Below are 17,406 nucleotides of genomic sequence, written 5' to 3' on the forward strand. Positions count from 1 at the left end.
GTGTAGAAAAGGAGAAGGGAAGTGGTATTTTAAGTTTCTGCGTTTGACAAAAGACCAAAATAAGTTCAATGGAAAGCCTTTTCTTAGCAAATCTGGAGAACTGGCACGTATTTATGGTAACATTTATCATTGTGAGGAAGGAAATGTCACCCTGTGCAGCTTTGGAAATCACCCACAAAAACAAATACATATATAAAACAGCTTTTTATTGGAGGTATGGGCTGCTCAGACTCATGTCGTCGCCCTGTCACAGTGGAGGTGGAGAGGATTTTGTTTGTGTTGCTCAGAACATCAAAAAAAAAAAAAAGAAAGAAATCCGCACGCCACGCAGAGAGTTAAAATGTCCACATTTACAGCATGTGCTTTTTGTGATTTGGCCGAAAATTACACTTTGTGTTGTCATTTCCCCGCGCGCCAGTGAACGCTCACAAAGTGGTGACATTTCTCCCTCCTGAATGGAACGCCATTCAGCCTGACACACGGAGACGAGCGGACACAAAGGCGGCAGCACAAAGCGGGGGGGGAAGAAAGACACCGAGCGGGGAGTTTTTCATGACATTGTGGAGGCTTGTGTCATTTTTAAAACTTGAAAACCATAAGTAGAAAGCCGAGGTCAGTGCCTGTTTTATTGTGTGTGGACAAAGGACGCATTAGCTCTGCATGATTCTCTGAATTATTATTCTTTGTAGACTAGACGGATGGGAAAAAATGTGTTGTTTTTTTCCTCCAATTTCTCATCACTTTATTTTTCAGGGCAGGTAAACAAACAGGTGATTCAAAGCTTTTGTCAGAAATGATTAAAAAATCTATTTGAGTGTGGGAGGGGACAAAAGCAGTCGATTCAGTGCATTGTGTTCTCTTCATTATAAGAAAATACCTTCATCTGCAGCCAAGTCATCTCAGGAGATGGGCCTGTGCTTGTCTTACTGCGAGTGTGTGTGTGTGTGCAGTACATACAGAAGGATGGGCACAGTTACAGCAAGACAGAGAGGACTGCATCTGTTTTGGGTCAGCAAAAAAAAAATACTTTAGAGCCTCACTTAAAGAGGCAGTAACGATGCTGCCAAAAGGCAATACTCTGAAGTGGATGCCACATGCCCAAATATACAATCTACACTCGCAGTCTGCTGACATATCATCTGATCAGCCCGGCACAGCAGTAACTGCAGAGCACAAAGTATCCACCCTGCACACAAACACACACACACACACACACCTGAGCACTATCCCAGCTCTCATCTCCTCTCTGGCAAAGCTTCACGTTGATCACCAGAGATCACCCTGACATCTACATGATAACGAAATCAATTATCATAGGATCATGTTGAATCAGCACACATTCCCCCGGTCGACACACACAGGGAATGCAAATGAAGATGCAGATCAGCGGTTTCAAAGTGCCAGCGGGTCTCATCTGTGTCTACAGGAGCCGGGCAGGACCCGACTGCGGGGCAGCGCTGCCGCTCAGTGGTCCATGCAGGAGCTGCACAGCCTGGCAGAGAGAAGTGGGGCAGGCTGGGTGGGGAGGTTGTGCAAGGTAAGGTCTCCAAGGAGTTAAGTGCACAGAAAAGCTTAGATTTCCCTCAAGAAGGAGTTATATTTCTGCATACAGAATGCTGGTTAATTTTCTGTGAGGAGGCACGGGGAGAAGAAAGCACTAAATGACTGCTGAGCATTTAGGAACAGCAGTGTTGTACCCCTAAATATTTCAAAAGCCCCCTCTGCGAGACTCACAAGCTCGAGAGGTAATCTTAAAGGAGTATTTGTTGGCTGAAATGGTCCTGCGTCGGTCTGTGACAGCCGGCCTCCTAACAGGACAGAAATAGGGTAGGGGAAAAGTGGCCCCGATCACTCTTCAGAACTGCACTCTAATCAAGTCACGCAGAGAAATCATCACTCGACTGACCTCAAAATACACACCCTGCGACGATAATAGGAGCAGAGTTTGCAGACAGACGGATACTTGAGTGTGTTGCTGGATTAGTATTGACTGCAGGCTGTCTGAGGTCAGAGCTTTGGGGTGTGAAATAGAGATCTCAAAGTAATACAATAACCCTTCTACAAGGAATGTCTTCTGGACTTTTAAAAGTTATTTTTATTGTTTTTTTATTTTTATTTTACTGTATGCACCGTTCTTCCTTGGACGTCTCCTTTCCACTTAAGTATCTTATTGAAGCAGAGTACTTCTGGAAGATACAGCATGGAGACTTGTTAATGAACCTAACATCAGGCTGTGACAGTGTTAATCTGCACTCTAGGGCTAAAAGGTTTCAGCCTTTTTCAACAAGATTTGAAACGATCCTTTACATTCTCTCAATGCAGTTTCCTGGATGGGACATGTATTCTGACAGAGAGAAGAACAAACACACGACGAAGGCTTTGTGATGAATTAGAGCATGTAATTCTGATTAGAAAGGGTGGTTTCTTCTTGTCACGGTTGCCACTTGGATGAGTAGTAAAATGCCTTCGAGAAAACTCAAAAAAGTCCAGCTGCCTGCGTTACAGCTTTGTTTTACAGATGCCATGACTCTGAGAATCTTCACAGACATTGTCTTCCATATGTTGTAATGTGCCATCGTGCTTCAGGTTTACTGAGACAAGTAAGGAAAGAAGAAAACTTTAAAATGAGTCCATGTTGGAAAAAAACTCGACACTTCAGTAGTTAAAAAAAAGAAAAAAAAAGACAATTGAGGACATACAGAGGACACATTGGTGGTGCGGAACAGTAGAGCTCTTCAGAAGCACTGAGTGTCAGTAAGAGACACAGACACTCGTCAGTTACTCTTTTCACGTCAAAGCGGCCTATTTCTGATAAATGAGAACAGCAGGAAGGATAACTTAACCTTCACCTTTTCCATCTGGAACCAGAAGGTGCTTTTTATCCGGAGGGGGGGGGGGAAAATTAGAGAACAGAAGAGCTGAGCCGCTGCAGCCTACAGCTGTTAACCACCGCCGCCGAAGAGGTCACATTGTGGAAGAAGATGCTTAATTTGAATCACCTAAAGAAACAGAAGTACCTGCGGCTGGAGATGAGTGGATTCCCATCCCAAGCACTAAAGAGGTACTAACCTCACATTATTAATACCGCAGTAACAATCTGAGAGAAATAAGGTCCGGCACAGGAGACACTTGATACATATAAGAAATTTCTCATTAACTTTCCACTCGACGTCTGTATTGAATGAAAGTGTATGAATAAATTCAAGCTTGTTCAGGCTGTGTTCTTTAGTAAATGTCCTTCAACTAGTGCACCGGTGCATGTTTTGTTTCTGGTACAGATTGAGCACCTTTTATCTCAATAACATCATACAGCATAAAACCTAACGAAAAAAAATAATAATAATCTGAACAGAAAAAAAGGTAGAACTTGCGTTTTTCTTCAGTGATAGCAGCCCAGAGGGACATTTAACTATCCTGGGCACATTTAATATCCTCAATAACTCTAACCACTTGGTTGAAAATATATGCTGGCATAAAAACAACGTAGAGTTACAAATCCTTTTTGGAAATGTATACAAATTGACCATCAATTCCCAACATTATCATCAGTTATATTACATTACACATTACACTTTACACTATGTTCCATTTCATCCATAGTATGAAAGGCTAGAGCAGACTTTCAACAACATAGGTGTCTCCCCCACCAATTTTTTTCAATGTAAATAAACTAAATAAACTAAAATATAGGTAACTGTTATTTTAGTGGGTGTGTTGTATGATTCAAGGGATTGTTGCATTTTTTAAATGGCTCAGAAATACAAGGGATATTCACCATGTTGCAGTGTTTGCATTGTCCACTAGGAGGCAGCAGACTCCGTCAAATCTGTTTAACCTGTGCACCTGGCTACTGCATTGCTGTCTCTTTTGGCTTTTGCTTTTCTTGTTTTTCTCAGCATTCTCCATCTTCAGAACACAATACTGCAGGCCCTGTTGTATAATCTATTTATTGAGGATTAGAAACATGAAAAAAGATACAAAAAAAAAAGCCTATGAAAACATGAAATAACTGTATACAATGAATAGCAAAACATTTATAGAAACAGTTGATAACACTACTATAAAACTCTAAGATACCTTTATGAACAATATCCTCAGCTTTCGCTGACATTGGCACCATGCTCGGAAAGTGTGTTTACAAGAAGTTTGTAGGGTTTGTTTTGTGCTTGAGTGAGAAGAAACCTGAGTTTTGAGAGGTTGTAGTTTGCAAAAAAACTTGTGAATATGTGACTGCAGCGACTACACAGTGATTCTGTTTTTTTTTTGTGTTTGGATTTCAATGTAAGTGGTGTGTGCAGAGGTGTCCCAGTTCCAGTTTCCTGGACCATGACCAGGTGTTGTCCTCATCCTTTGGGTGTAAAAGTTGTCAGCCAGCGCGCGCAAAGATGAACGGATGGATAAGATATCTATAAATCACTATTTTTTTTTTTTTTAAAAAAAGGTTAGAGTCATGATGGACAGATCACTGGATAGATTAGAACGTGACAGATGTTTGTGCGTTTGAATGTATGGATGATGGGCTGGACTGTGTGAAGGCCTGGTCAGCAGAGTGGAGGCAGGGATCGGGTGCTGACCGGGCTGTACTTCACCGTGGATGGTGATGGAGGAGGCTGGGTAAGATGGGGTGATGATGGGGATGGGTAAATGTGCCCACGCTGGTACTCTCCGTCAGTCCCAGAGTGCGCCAAGCCCGGGCCAGGACACCGACCTCTGGGTCTGCGTAGCTGAGGAGGGGTGGAGGAGCAGGTGGCCATGCATTTGTACTGGGAGGGGGAGTGGTGGGTGGATGGATGACAGGTGGAGGGGGAAGACGAATAACACCCAGGTGCGGAGTGACGACTTGGGGAATGATAGCGACCGGGTGAGTGGTGACGGCCAGGTGAGGAGTGCCTCCCGGACAAGGGTTCACGTTTACTGGGTGAACGGTCCTTCTTGTGTTTGGGTGACTTAGGCACCTTGGGTGACTTGGGTGTCTTAGGTGTTTTGGGTGACTTGGGCGTCTTAGGCGTTTTGGGTGATTTAGAAATGGGGTGAGAGGTGGAATAAGAGTTGGAGGAATGAGAAGGAGGGCCTTGACTGGGAGAGGTGGTGTCTCCGTTGTTGGCATATTTGTAGAGGAAGACGTCATACTGAAGGGGCGGGTTGGCCTCCGGGTGGAGCTTGGCGTCTTTGGGGAGAAGAACTTCCAGGCCAATAGTGACTCCGTCCTGATGTGGAAATACGGCAAGTGGAGAAGGGTGCAACAATGTAGGGAGAGCAACAAAGGAAAAATAATGAAACAAAGATACACAGACAAATGAAGGCATGGATGGCTTATGATACATGGGAACAGACATGATACCTTAAAGCTGCAATAAGGAATAACAAACTGTTAACAAGCCACTGCCTATTTGCACATTTGGCGGATGCAGAGCGACACCAGCCTTCATCTGGAGTTTCTTGTCACTTGACAAAGACACCGATCAGCCACAACATTAAAACCAATGACAGGCGAAGGAAATAACATTAATGATCTTGTTCCGCTGAGAAATCCGATCCTGGTATTCATGGAGTGTTATTTAGACACACACATCCCACCTAAACATTGCTGCTGACCAGGCTCCCCACCCCATGGCTCTCATAACACTCCCTAATGCCAGCAGAAGGACATCAGAAGGACAATGCAACCTTCCACAGCACAAAGACTGCTTTCAAAGAGCTCAAAAACATGAAAGATAGATGTTGACCCGGCTTTCACACTCCCCATACCCCGAACTGATCGACATCTGTGGGATGCTCTGGAACAAACCTGATCCACGGAGGCCCCTCCCCTCAACCCACAGCTCCCAAAGACTACCAACGTCCTGTTGCCAGACACGACAGGAAGTCCAGTGTCCATATCCCGATGCACCTGAACTTTGCGGGAGGCCAAAGGAAGAACTAAACAATATTAGGCAGGTGGTTTTAATGTTGTGGTTGATGAGTGTGTATTCACTCTGTTTTTATTAGCTCTGTGTTTGGTTTACACCAACTCCTGAAGGAAATGTCTAGAAACCGGCGTCGGTTTATGCTGAACAAAGGTATGACAGCACAGCTGAGGACTAGAAAATCAAAACGATGAACTGAAAGACTCTACAAAGCTTTGTATATCTGAAGCAAACTTTAGTTAGATGATAATTTGCTATATGAGGTATCATATAAATCACTATAAATATTAATTATAGCCAACTGAACCACAACTATTGGAACTGGTCCTGAACATTAGCTTACATTTATACTGGAGATGTAGCTCCAAATAATTCACAAAATATCACAGAAAACCATTAGAATTAGTTGTTGAGGATTAGTTTGACTACTGACAATGACGGGTCACAAACGTATAATGAGATACAAATTGAAGACTGGAATTTGTGCAAAAAGCAAACACAGAAAAAAATCCATATATTTCCTAGTAAAAGACTGCAGGCAAAGGATATTTTAACATTAACAAGTCCGTTCAGTGAATTAAATATTTAACCCAGGAGGGATTAGATTATAACTCATTATCTAGAATAAAGGAATTGTTTCTTTAAATGTGAGTTAACTCAAGAAATCCTCCATATTTAAACAGATTCGGTTTATAATGTGAAATTTCAAGCTTCTATTGCGGATTCTGTTCATTTCGGTGGAGCTGTCCGTGGTTCTGAATGGGCCCCATTGTGCCCAGGGTGTAATCTGTGAGCAGCCTACTGTAGCACAAAAGCAGGGTCAGCCGTGCAATCAGTTATTATTAGCATGAGAGCAGCTGGGCGGCAGTTAGCTTCATCGTGAGCAGACATGCAGAGACAGGAAGAGCCGAGGAGAGAGACAGAGAGAGAGAGAGACAAGGGAAAAGTGGAGCTCAGAGCAACACACAGGGACAAGCCGGATAAAATTAAAAAGATTTATTCCAACAACTGTGAACTGTAATTCTCCATGTATACCCAAAAAAGTACAAAAGAATCTCAAGTACATTAAAGTATTAGAAATCACATTGAAAACCAAGACACAGCGTGTGTAATATATGTATATAGATTCAAATATCAACTCCAAGCAGTTACTTTGACCTCATGTAATCTAGACATATCCACTTATTAGCAATGTCAAACATGAATATTTCGCAAATACAGATTCACTTGATTTCCACGTACTTCGCTTGCAAATATTTTTCAGACACTTTTTGTTTGATAAACACCAATGCATGCGGGCAGAGAGCGAGAAAGAGAGAGAGAGAGAGACAGTAAGGCGGGGCAGGCGGAGGCGAAGGGGAGGGCAGGGGACACAGGAGAGGAGACAATGAAGGAGTTCATTGGCCAGAGACCAAGGCAGGGCGTCAGCAGAGAGGAAAGTTGCTCCAAGCCAGAGGTTTTAGTCCAGCGTGAGAGGCGGACAGAGGGGGAGGAAGGAGCCCGTGGCGCCGCTATGTTATCAGTGTTGGCATGGCGGCCTTGTAAACAGGACTATTGTGCTTCTCAAGTTGTAACTTTTAAATTCATCTTGTGCTTAAACTTGATCTTATTGAACGGTGTGCACTTTGCACAGTTGTTAGCCTCGGAGCTTTGTTGTTTTTATTTTTTTTTGTGCACACTGTAACGGGCCTTGATATTATACCAGGTTGTTCTGGAGGGTGTTTACCTCGGCATTTTCCTCTGCGTTGTTAGGGGTGTGGTCGTGGACGGAGGCCGGGCGGTTGTTCTCGTGCTTGGGGGAATGAGAGTTGAGGATGTTCATAGACCCTTCTTCCTTGGCTTGGGGGGACTTCGCTTGGTCGTCTTGCTTCTGCGGCTCGTCCTGCAGGGAGATTGGGTTAATCTTTACTCGGTGGTTGGCACTTAGAAAAACACATCTTAATACACACAAATGATGGACAACCACGTCAGTTCTGCACGTCTGAGTCTCTTATGTATATAATATGTGTATATTGTCTTTCAAAGTCTCTTTGGAAAGAGGCATCCTATCTTAACATGGCCGACCACTGAACAGGAAGTGTGAACTGAACTCTGACAGCCACACTGTTTAACAAAAGATGTGCAAAATAAATGAACTAGAGTTGGTGTGACGTGCTCCCCAGTTCATTTCTTTGTAATTAAGGCTGGCTACTTGGGCGAGCAGTGTCCTAGTGTTTAAAGAAGCACCTTTGGGACAATGAGCTCACTGATTGATGGGTTTGATGGGTTAAATGCAGAGAACTAATTCCTTGTATGTGTACAGCTATGCAAATAAAGCTTTTTTTTTTATTGCATTTTTTTAATTTACGTGTATTACAATCCCGACCCACAGAGGTGTTATCCGTGACAAGGGCATTGCAGAGAAATTTAACAAATAGCTACTGAAAACTGGTTAAAACTAAAACCCTCAAATCAAACATAGAAACCTCCCTCTTGCTGGAGTGAATCATTCCTGAATGTCACTGTATGGACTGATAGTGGACCTGCGCGCTCAGACCTTTATCTAAACAGCTAATCATACCGAGCGGCCTTTTGACATTTAGAGAACTGCATTGCAGACCACGTGCCTGCAGGGGCTTTTTAGCCTCCACACCTGACATTTACAACATCCGGAAGACACAGACAATCGCCTGTAATCGCTGCTTTGAAATGCCAGCACAGCTCTGAGAGCGGTGGAGTAGGCTATATTAAAAAACAAAAATACAAAACAAATATTTGCTCACTTCGGAGCGGCTAATGAACCGATTTTCAAAATCTATCCGCATGATCCGCACGTGAACGTTTGATGACCTGCTTTAAATTCAAATGGCGTGAGCTGCAAAACTATTTTGTCTGCGCGTCCGTGTTCGAGCCATCGACCTATTGGCATGTCACAGACATCTGAAGGTCGTGGGCTCAGTAAGTAGGGCGCCATTGATCCGCCACGCTGGCTACCGCTGGACATAAACTCACTAAATGCCCTTTCACGCAAGGGACAACAGGGTCGACAACTTAAATGTGATGTTCTTGTTGATCTTGCAGACGCTATGTGTTGTTTTTGGCTAATCTCTGCTTGTATCTGTCTCTATAAACAAGAATCCTCATTGATTTCTGAGTCTGAGCTGTAACCCACACATCAGTAACCTTATATAGTGAACTGGCTCAGTGTCCTTGCAAGCGCGTATGAGTGGTGAACAGCGGCACACATGATAAATCCCCCCACCACCCCCAATACACAGGAACTTACATTAATACATCAATACATACACATTCATATTGACACACACTCTTACATGCTGCTACAGAACGCACTTTATAGCAGCGCTACATGCACGACCTGTAGGAGAGAACCGGGTAAAGGAGGAAACCTGCTGCACGGGGACCTAAAATGGTTGTTTGAGCTGCACGGGGAGCGAGCAGTTCGAACAAAATGGAGGCTCAATTTCCTCACAGAGCTCCCCGGGAAGCTGCAGAGGCACAGGTGAGAGAGGCAGCAAATGTGGGAGCTCGCTATTTATTCTCGCTGCGGTGACTACACAAAGCCTCTGAACAACTGGCCGCAGGAAGCCTCGCAGAGAGGGGAGGTGATTAATCACGTCACCTGGAGTGAACATGGAACACAGCTGATAGGAGATATGATGCAGGGAGGAGGCAGAGGAAGTGACGTTCTGGAGCAAATGAAGAGCCGAAATCTGGCACCTAGCAGTTGCGCGGTGGGTAGATTCAAAGCAAAGCCAGGGTGGGAAATTGCTGCAGGCAATGTGGACGTCTCCACTGTGCTTACCTGGAAGTGGTTATAAGGGTTTCTGGGTTTATATTCCCAGGTATAGCTGGCTGTTGATTGCCTCTGGGGAGGATCGGTAGGTGTGAAAAGCATTGAACAAAGACATTTCTGCACATTCCCAACTGTGAGAGGAAATCCTAAACAGAAACTTCTGATTTAACAGGTGTCGTGTGACAAAACGTCCCATAAAGAACATAAAGATGGCTACATGCAGTAGATTACTCAAGACAACTGGGAGACAACGTAGGTCAGAACATAATGAGGAGGAGAGGAAAACAGAAATGAGGAGATTACAGAAAACAGACAAACATGATGAGAAAAAAAAAACAACAACAACTGGAATGAGAGAGAAGAGCAAACATGAGGAGAGCTGGGGCATACCTGACAGATAATGTTGTCATAGTACGCCAGGTTGTGAGTGTGAGCTTGGGGAGCGAGCGGAGGGGTGTCACACAATTTCCTTACGTTTGGCTGTGAGCCGTCGGCTGTTGTGGAAACCGAGAGGCCGTCCGTCTGTGGCTCGCTGCTCTGCGTGCGGTACTTACTGCGGGAGGGCAGAGGGAGTGAGATTCGTGTGATAAATAAATATTAGCAGCAACGTGCCTTTTTCAGCATTATGTGCAATTGCATCTTTCCAGGCCCAGATCCCTCACAAAACGTGTCATCTGCGGTGAGGCGGTGCATTCAGATTACAGCCCCCTCCCTTAGTGCCAACCACAAGGCTCATATTTTCACACTCTCACCTCCCTGGCACGCACCTGCGTTTGCGGAGGCGCCTGTTCTCGTTCTTGAGGCGGTGCAGCCTCTTGGCGAAGAACACGACGATCATGAAGAGCAGGAGGAGCACAAAAGAGGCCACGCCCACCACCACACACAACACCTGGAACTCCGTGACCGCCCAGTCGCAGCGGGTGCCTTTGTTCCAGATATAGTCCTGCACATTGCACCTGGATGCAAAGAGATGGGAAAGGGGAGGGGGGAAGAATGAATCTAAAGACGCAGCATTAGCCTTTAATATGACACTTTCAGCATGTGGTCAGCTTATCAACTGTCCTACAACAAGTAAGACAGGGTAAAGGGTGTAAACAGGTACTCAGAGCTGGTGACATGGCGCCCTGAGGTCTGTCCGGCAAAGCAGGGATTCAGCTTGCGGCCTAGCACTTAATGAGATCAAAGGATCAGAGCACGTGCGTGCATATACCACACATGTGTTCCAAATATGTTTTCTTTTTGTGCAAGTGAACGCCACTTAAACATATCTAAGTGTGTGTGCGCGTGTGTGTGTTTGAGCGTGATTTTCCTCAGCAGGTATGATGAGATGAGCAACAGTTTACCTCCAAGATGTCAGTGAGACTGCAGGACAGGACAGATGGTGCGATCAAGGTGTGCACGAGTGTGTGTGTCTGTATTTAACGTGCCAGCGCGTACCTCCCCGACCGTATACTGTATTGTCATTTTCGTCATGCTTTGTACGTGTGCACGCTGTGTGTGTCGGCTGTCATCGCACGCACTCTTTACCCCCCGCCTTCGGTACGGAGCTAATCCTCTGGTGACCCCCCGCTGTGATCTTGACGAACCCTCATGACACATTAAGCCAGCCTTCTGTCTTTGTGCATGTTTGTGTTTTCAGTGATCGCTTATCCGAAGTGTCCTAAATCTTTCCTTTTGTGCTGGAGAACAAACACACTGGAAATGATCCCAACAACAAATTATAAAAACACCCCTGCTGCCATCCAGACACTGTACACACACATGAGTGACTGACCTTCTTCTTGGCCTACTAAACATCATAACCAATCCTTATCACAATGTGCAAAGTGTTTGTACGGTTCTCACCTGCAGAAGGCTCCCGTTCCTGCCACTACGGTGCACACCCCTCCATTGAAGCAGAAATTGGGTTCAATGTCACACTGAGACACACACACCCCAGGTCCGGACAGCACAAAGCCCAGCCTGCAGCCTCCAGCCCCCATGGCGCCACCCATGTCCAACCCCTCACCCTTGTCTGGCCCTGGCATGGGAGGAGGAGCTAAGGATGGCCCACTGTCCACGCTTGGGCTTTCAGGAACAGCAGGAGAACCAGCCAGGAGCGGATTCTCATCCTCCATGTCGGACGGAGGTGAAGGGGTGGGCTCAGGTTCCGGGGTCGTGTCTAACGTCGAGAGGTCGTCGTCAGGGGACAGGTAGTCGTAAAAATCGGAAAGCGTCCACGCTGTCGGGTCACCTCCTTTCTGCTTCTGGGGTTTGGGGGCTTTCGCCCAGTGGACAGCAACATCAGACGGCACAATATCTGGCGCGGGACTGTGAAACTCCACGGTGATGACGTCATCGGATAGAGGGTTCCCCGGCTGGTCTGGACCCGCCCCTCCTGCAGTCAGCTCCTCCCCAACGGGCGCGTCGTCTTCTACAAAATCCAGGTGGACGTGTTTGTGAGGATGGTGGTGCTTGGTGGAGCTGAGCGGGATCTTGGTGCCGGTGCCGAGCCCTGCTCCGATCAGGTGCTCCCTCTCCGCTGAGTCGTCACTGAGCACCATCCTGGTGTTCAAGGCCTCCTTGCTGACGGATGACTGGTTGTGGTGATGGTGGTGCCTGACCAGTGAATGCCTCCCTGTCAACCAGAGACAGAGAGGTTACAGGATTCTTCGGTTATCCATTAAATTTGGAGCGTGCAGATTCAATTTGTTTAAACTGTTGCAAAGCAGTTTTAGATCACTTTTATTGAACAATCTTGACAGTTTAGTTGCTCAGATTACACAAAAATGAATCCATACAACTGTTTTAAAGGCTAAAGTGAACTGACTTTCATGTGTGAAATCAGTTCAGTGCCACAACACGAATTGTTATTGCCAGTGAGAACAATGAGAACTGTGGGAGCTTGACAGTTATGTTCTGTGATCACATCTGAATGCAGGTGAAAAAATAACAAAGGGCTGTGCGTGTGCATATAACTAATCCCAAGGTGCTTACTCTGTTTTCTTTGACAAAGATTAACGAGACATGAAACAGTTCAGCGGATCTTTAGTGCTTTCTGCTTTTCTAGGAGAATACACCCTGTCTTTCGCGGTAAACTCATCCAAATTTGACAGACGTGCTGTTAGAAAAATGCAGTATTTTCAAAATTTGTTCACGGGAAAGCTGGCTCAAAATGAAAAACTGCCGTGGCTCACTTTTAGGAACAAAATGATTAACTGTCAAAGAATTTAGAACAAGAGCAGTCTGGTCTTGAACCCGCAATAGAATAGTGATGCAGGATTAGGAACATCGAGCAACTTGACTAATGTGCTCTAGTGACCGAGACTGGGTGAGGATTAGATTAGGATTTAGAGCTGTATGTTAGAGGCCGACTGATCAGTCACTACTGTATTTCTGCAAGAGAGGGAGATGCTCACACGTGGCCAGAGAGACGGAGAGATACAGACAGAGAGGAATTCTTAACATGCAGCGAGCAGCCAATTGGCCGCTCATCTCAAACTCACACTGTGCAGCCAGACATTGTAAAAAGCCAGAAAGAGATCTCTTTTAAATCCAAGTCGAGGTCACGGTTCTCCCAAAAAATAACAAACTTTTAAGGGTAGAAAAAGAATCTGGTTTGATACAACGGTGCACACAAACACACAAAAAAGACTTGGCTTCTTTGTGGAACTTGGAAGCTGATGAAGAAATAACAGGATGTGACACTGTGAAGCAGTGTGGAATTGGTTTGTTTTATCTCTGAAGCTCATTTGGGAAAATATTAGCTCTTGCTTTCTTGCTGAGATTTAGATGGAAAGACTGATTCCATTCCCACTGCTTCGCCGAAAAGCTGGGACGTCCAGGAGAAACGGCTGCCTGGCTCTGGCCACAGGTAACCAGCAGCTGTCAGGCTAACTAACTAACATACTGTGTTACATTATAAAGAGGCTCTGAGGACGTTAATGCACCGGCCAAGAAATAGTCTGGCTCGTGCATTGTATATTTTTTACCACTGTGTAGAATTACCCTGGACGTTTCTAGTCTTTGCGCTGAGCTAAGCAGTATCAATCTTTTAATTTAACTCTGGGCAAGAAAGCGACTTTGGTCATTTTACTTTAAATGCCAGACTGTAGATCTTTAAATCGAAACTGAAGAAAGACAGCAAGGCCTTGTTGTTGCACAGTTTGGGAATTTTTTTTGCTCTCGTTGTAACGCTCCCACAGTTGACAGAATTTCAAGAAGCCACTTTTTCACACTTTTCCACTGGCCTTGGTGCACTAACGGCCAAACTCATCCAGATACTTGGCCGGGGCGGCCGCTCTCCCACTGCCACCCTGAAATCCCCGCGTCCAATGAGATCACTGCTTTCAGTGTCTGGCACTTCATTCAGAGCTAATACAAAAACCATCTGAACGTGCCTCGAGTCACGGAGACCGGCGGTGGCTGAGGAGCCATGAGATTCACCTCACACACACACACACACACACACACGGAGCGCAGTTGCCATGGTGAGATGTAAAGAGGTGCCATGTTGAAAGGAGGAACGGAGCGAGGGAGTTTCAGTGGAAACAGAGAATCCAGTGTTAGTGCTCTCTCTCTCTCTTGTTTTTCAATCAATCGGCCAGTCAGTCAGGGTTGTATGCCAGCTCCATCTCTGGGAAAATCGAGGTGGAAGGGACCTGAAAGCTCCACAGTTTGTCAAAGGCACATGCTCCGCCTGATTAAAACTGATTACAGCAGATCCAGTTTTCATTTAAAGGTTCAATCTGCCAATTTGCTCTCTGTTGAGAATAAGATGCTGCGTCCTCTTGGCAGCTGGCAGCCTTTATGGCGATTAAGAGCGCAAAGGGGAACATGAAGGGATTACGAGAGCAAGGCAATCAATTTGCATGAATTTGAACTCCATCTTAGAAATCGGTGTGATCTGCGCCTTCAGCTGACGCTCAGCTTGTAACCTCTGGCATCACACTGAGCATGTCACCATGGTAACAAGTTTTACCTGAGGTCACTGTGATTGGTTAGAGTGCAGACTCCCAGCAGCCCTCCCAGCAGGACACAGAGGGAATAGGTAAGAAACCTGCACTGTTGCTGCACTATTGTTTGTAGCAACCCACGTCGACTAATATAAACCTGTTCATGGACTCTCGGGTGTAGATAAAGAGCACAACCAAATCCAAAATTCAGTAATAATGATTGAACTGTGCATGTGCTCCAATCACTTATTTTCCCCCAGCGCCTTTGATTAGCCATCCTGACTCGTCCATCCATCAACCTGCGTTAGATTATTGTTTTTTCTTGACTATAAATAGTTTTCTTCCCTCCCCTTCTGTGTTTATGTGTGTGGGAATCAGGGAGATGCTGATGATCTGATCTGCTGTGACATATCATGAGCTCTCTGGGGCTACGGGGCAGATGGACCTCACAGTGTGCATTCACTCAGACAGTGGACACACACTCACTCCCACGCGCCAGAGCACCCAAGACTCTGGCTCTGGTCCACGCTGTTTTACATGGGCGTCGAGTAAAGGTGCGGACTGAGGGCTGAGATGATTGGTTGTTTAAAGAAATTTGTATTTAAACTGTTATGATAGTAAATGAAATATCTTTGGGACTGGATGTGGTGATTGCAAATTTGAGATTTATGAGTAAAAGAACTGCATTTAAACAGGCTGTCTTAGGCTAGTAAATTTTAAAGGGCATTTCTTTTGACATTTTATGGACCTGACAGCAGATTAAATCTTTAAATAAAGGTCAAACAAATCAATAATGAAAATAAATGTCACAGAGCTAAAGCACGCAATAAAATCTAAATCCAATGCATGAGTTAAAGAACCAGTTTGGACTGAACATGTCCCAGTCAGGGTATAGAAGGGGGCCCCGAAGGTGGGTTGTGGATAATTGCTGATGCACTGTAGGGCCTTGGTATAGGCTAAAGCGGGTTTATGGTTGTCATTGCAAAATATGCCAAAAATGAGACAAAATAGCCACCTGGGGAGCCCCCTTTCTGATTTATTTCATGGGGGGCCCCCAAACAATTGCTTGGCTTGCCAATCCCGACAGTGCACCCCTGACCGCAGATTCCCTAAGGACTTAAAGGAACATAAAAAATCTATATTAAAGCTGGATTTTACACGCAGTGAGATGTGGAGTTTTCCCTTTATGTGTCTGTTACAGTTTAGTGATGGGGGTAAAAATATGAGGTGAAATAAATGAAAAATCAGCTGTGGGCCCCCAGCCACGTGGTCTCTGTGGGTTTTAAACATGAGAGACGAGACTCCTGGCGAATATTTACAGGCCAATATGTCACAGCGTTAACGCCTGGGCACACATCGAGGGCGAGAGATGGCGAGGGGAAGGGATGGGTGGGGGTGGAGGGGGGTGGCGGTGGCAGCGCGTGCCCACGTGAACCCCAGCGACCCTCTGCGTGCACGAGCCACCCTGTTGCTGGGCAGCGCTCGTTTCCGCACTTCCAAGACTCTCTTCATTCCCCACTACTCAGCGAGAGCGCGCGTGTGGCACGGAGACAGTGGGGACAGGTTGCAGGCTATCAGGTTTGTCAGGCAGCGTGTCTCGCGGGATGGACTGTAAACGAGAAGGAGGAGCGGAGTGCAGTCTGCCCAGTTGTCTCGGGCTCCCCCCCCCCCCCCAAACGTCGTCTGGAGGAATTCAACCCTTTCAGTGGCATGAATGGGGCCTCCTGTAGCCTGGACACGGTGCGCCTAATCCCGCCTTTGTCTGGGGTGCGCACCGCCGCGGCGAGTCGCAGCTGCAGCACTGAACTGTCAAATGACTCTGATCAGCATCTCTCTTTCCAGTAAAGATGCACGATAATAGAGCTTAGAACATATTTGAACTAATTAGTCATAGGCGGAAGAGGGTTTTTTTTTCCCCTCTCTTGGACATGACACTGGTCACAGTTCAAGTGTCACTGATCAATAACCAGACAGAAAAGATCAGATCATACAGATGTCTCCTCAGTGCATACTGACTGTCTGTTAAATGCAATTTTATTCGAGGACAAATGGAAATGATTAAAAACCCATTGAACCCCATTAAAAAAAAAAAATCAGTGCCTAGCAGTAGCTTTACGCCTCCTTATACCGACAATCAAATACAACCTAATGCCATCAGGGTCTAAAATTTGAAAGACATTTGCATCTCCTTGTTGCATGCATCCATCATTATAACTGTCATTTTTCAGAACCATGACAACGAAGGTGTGATCTGATTCACGTGCGCGCTTCCTTGCACAGATCCACGCACGCACAGGGTGGGACGCCGGCAAGGCGGCAGACTTACCGTGAGCCGACAGGGGGATGATGACCAGCGAGATGGTCAGCAGCACCTGCCAGGTGCCCAAACGACCGTCACCGCGCGCCATACCGATTGGGGCTATACTCCTTTCGACGGGGCGATGCAACACTCTGATCCCTTCCCTCCCTGCTCCCTCGTCTCTCACACCACCGGTCAGATTGTGGGCTCGCGCAATAATCCTCCAACAGATCCCCGCAAAGTTCAGATCTTGCCCGTTTTCGCCATGGCGCCTTTCTTTATCCTCGCCGACGTTTGATCTTCTCGTGCAGGTGTAGCGTGTGCGTGTTGGGACCGGTTAACGGCTCGGGTTCGGCTCCATTGTACCGGGTGGGTTCCCCTCTCATCCGCACCTCTTTTTTTTTTTTCCTTAAGCGCGCGTGTCGCTCTGGGGTTCGGGGTCCGTCGACAGCAGCAGCAGAGGAGGCACCGCGA

General features: G+C 46.0%; 1 protein-coding gene across 1 annotated transcript; it reads right to left on the reverse strand.

Annotated features, from left to right (window-relative positions):
- Positions 1-7,602: 7,602 nt before the first annotated feature.
- cspg5b (chondroitin sulfate proteoglycan 5b) lies at positions 7,603-17,041 on the reverse strand (the record flags this gene model as incomplete). Its single annotated transcript, XM_084562696.1, has 5 exons — positions 7,603-7,788; positions 10,090-10,252; positions 10,467-10,655; positions 11,545-12,316; positions 16,960-17,041. 5 exons carry the CDS (start codon positions 17,039-17,041, stop codon positions 7,603-7,605), a joined length of 1,392 nt encoding a protein of 463 aa, XP_084418822.1.
- Positions 17,042-17,406: the final 365 nt, after the last annotated feature.

Source organism: Chelon labrosus, assembly GCF_963514085.1.
Source record: "Chelon labrosus genome assembly, chromosome: 16".
NCBI classification, from domain to species: domain Eukaryota; kingdom Metazoa; phylum Chordata; class Actinopteri; order Mugiliformes; family Mugilidae; genus Chelon; species Chelon labrosus.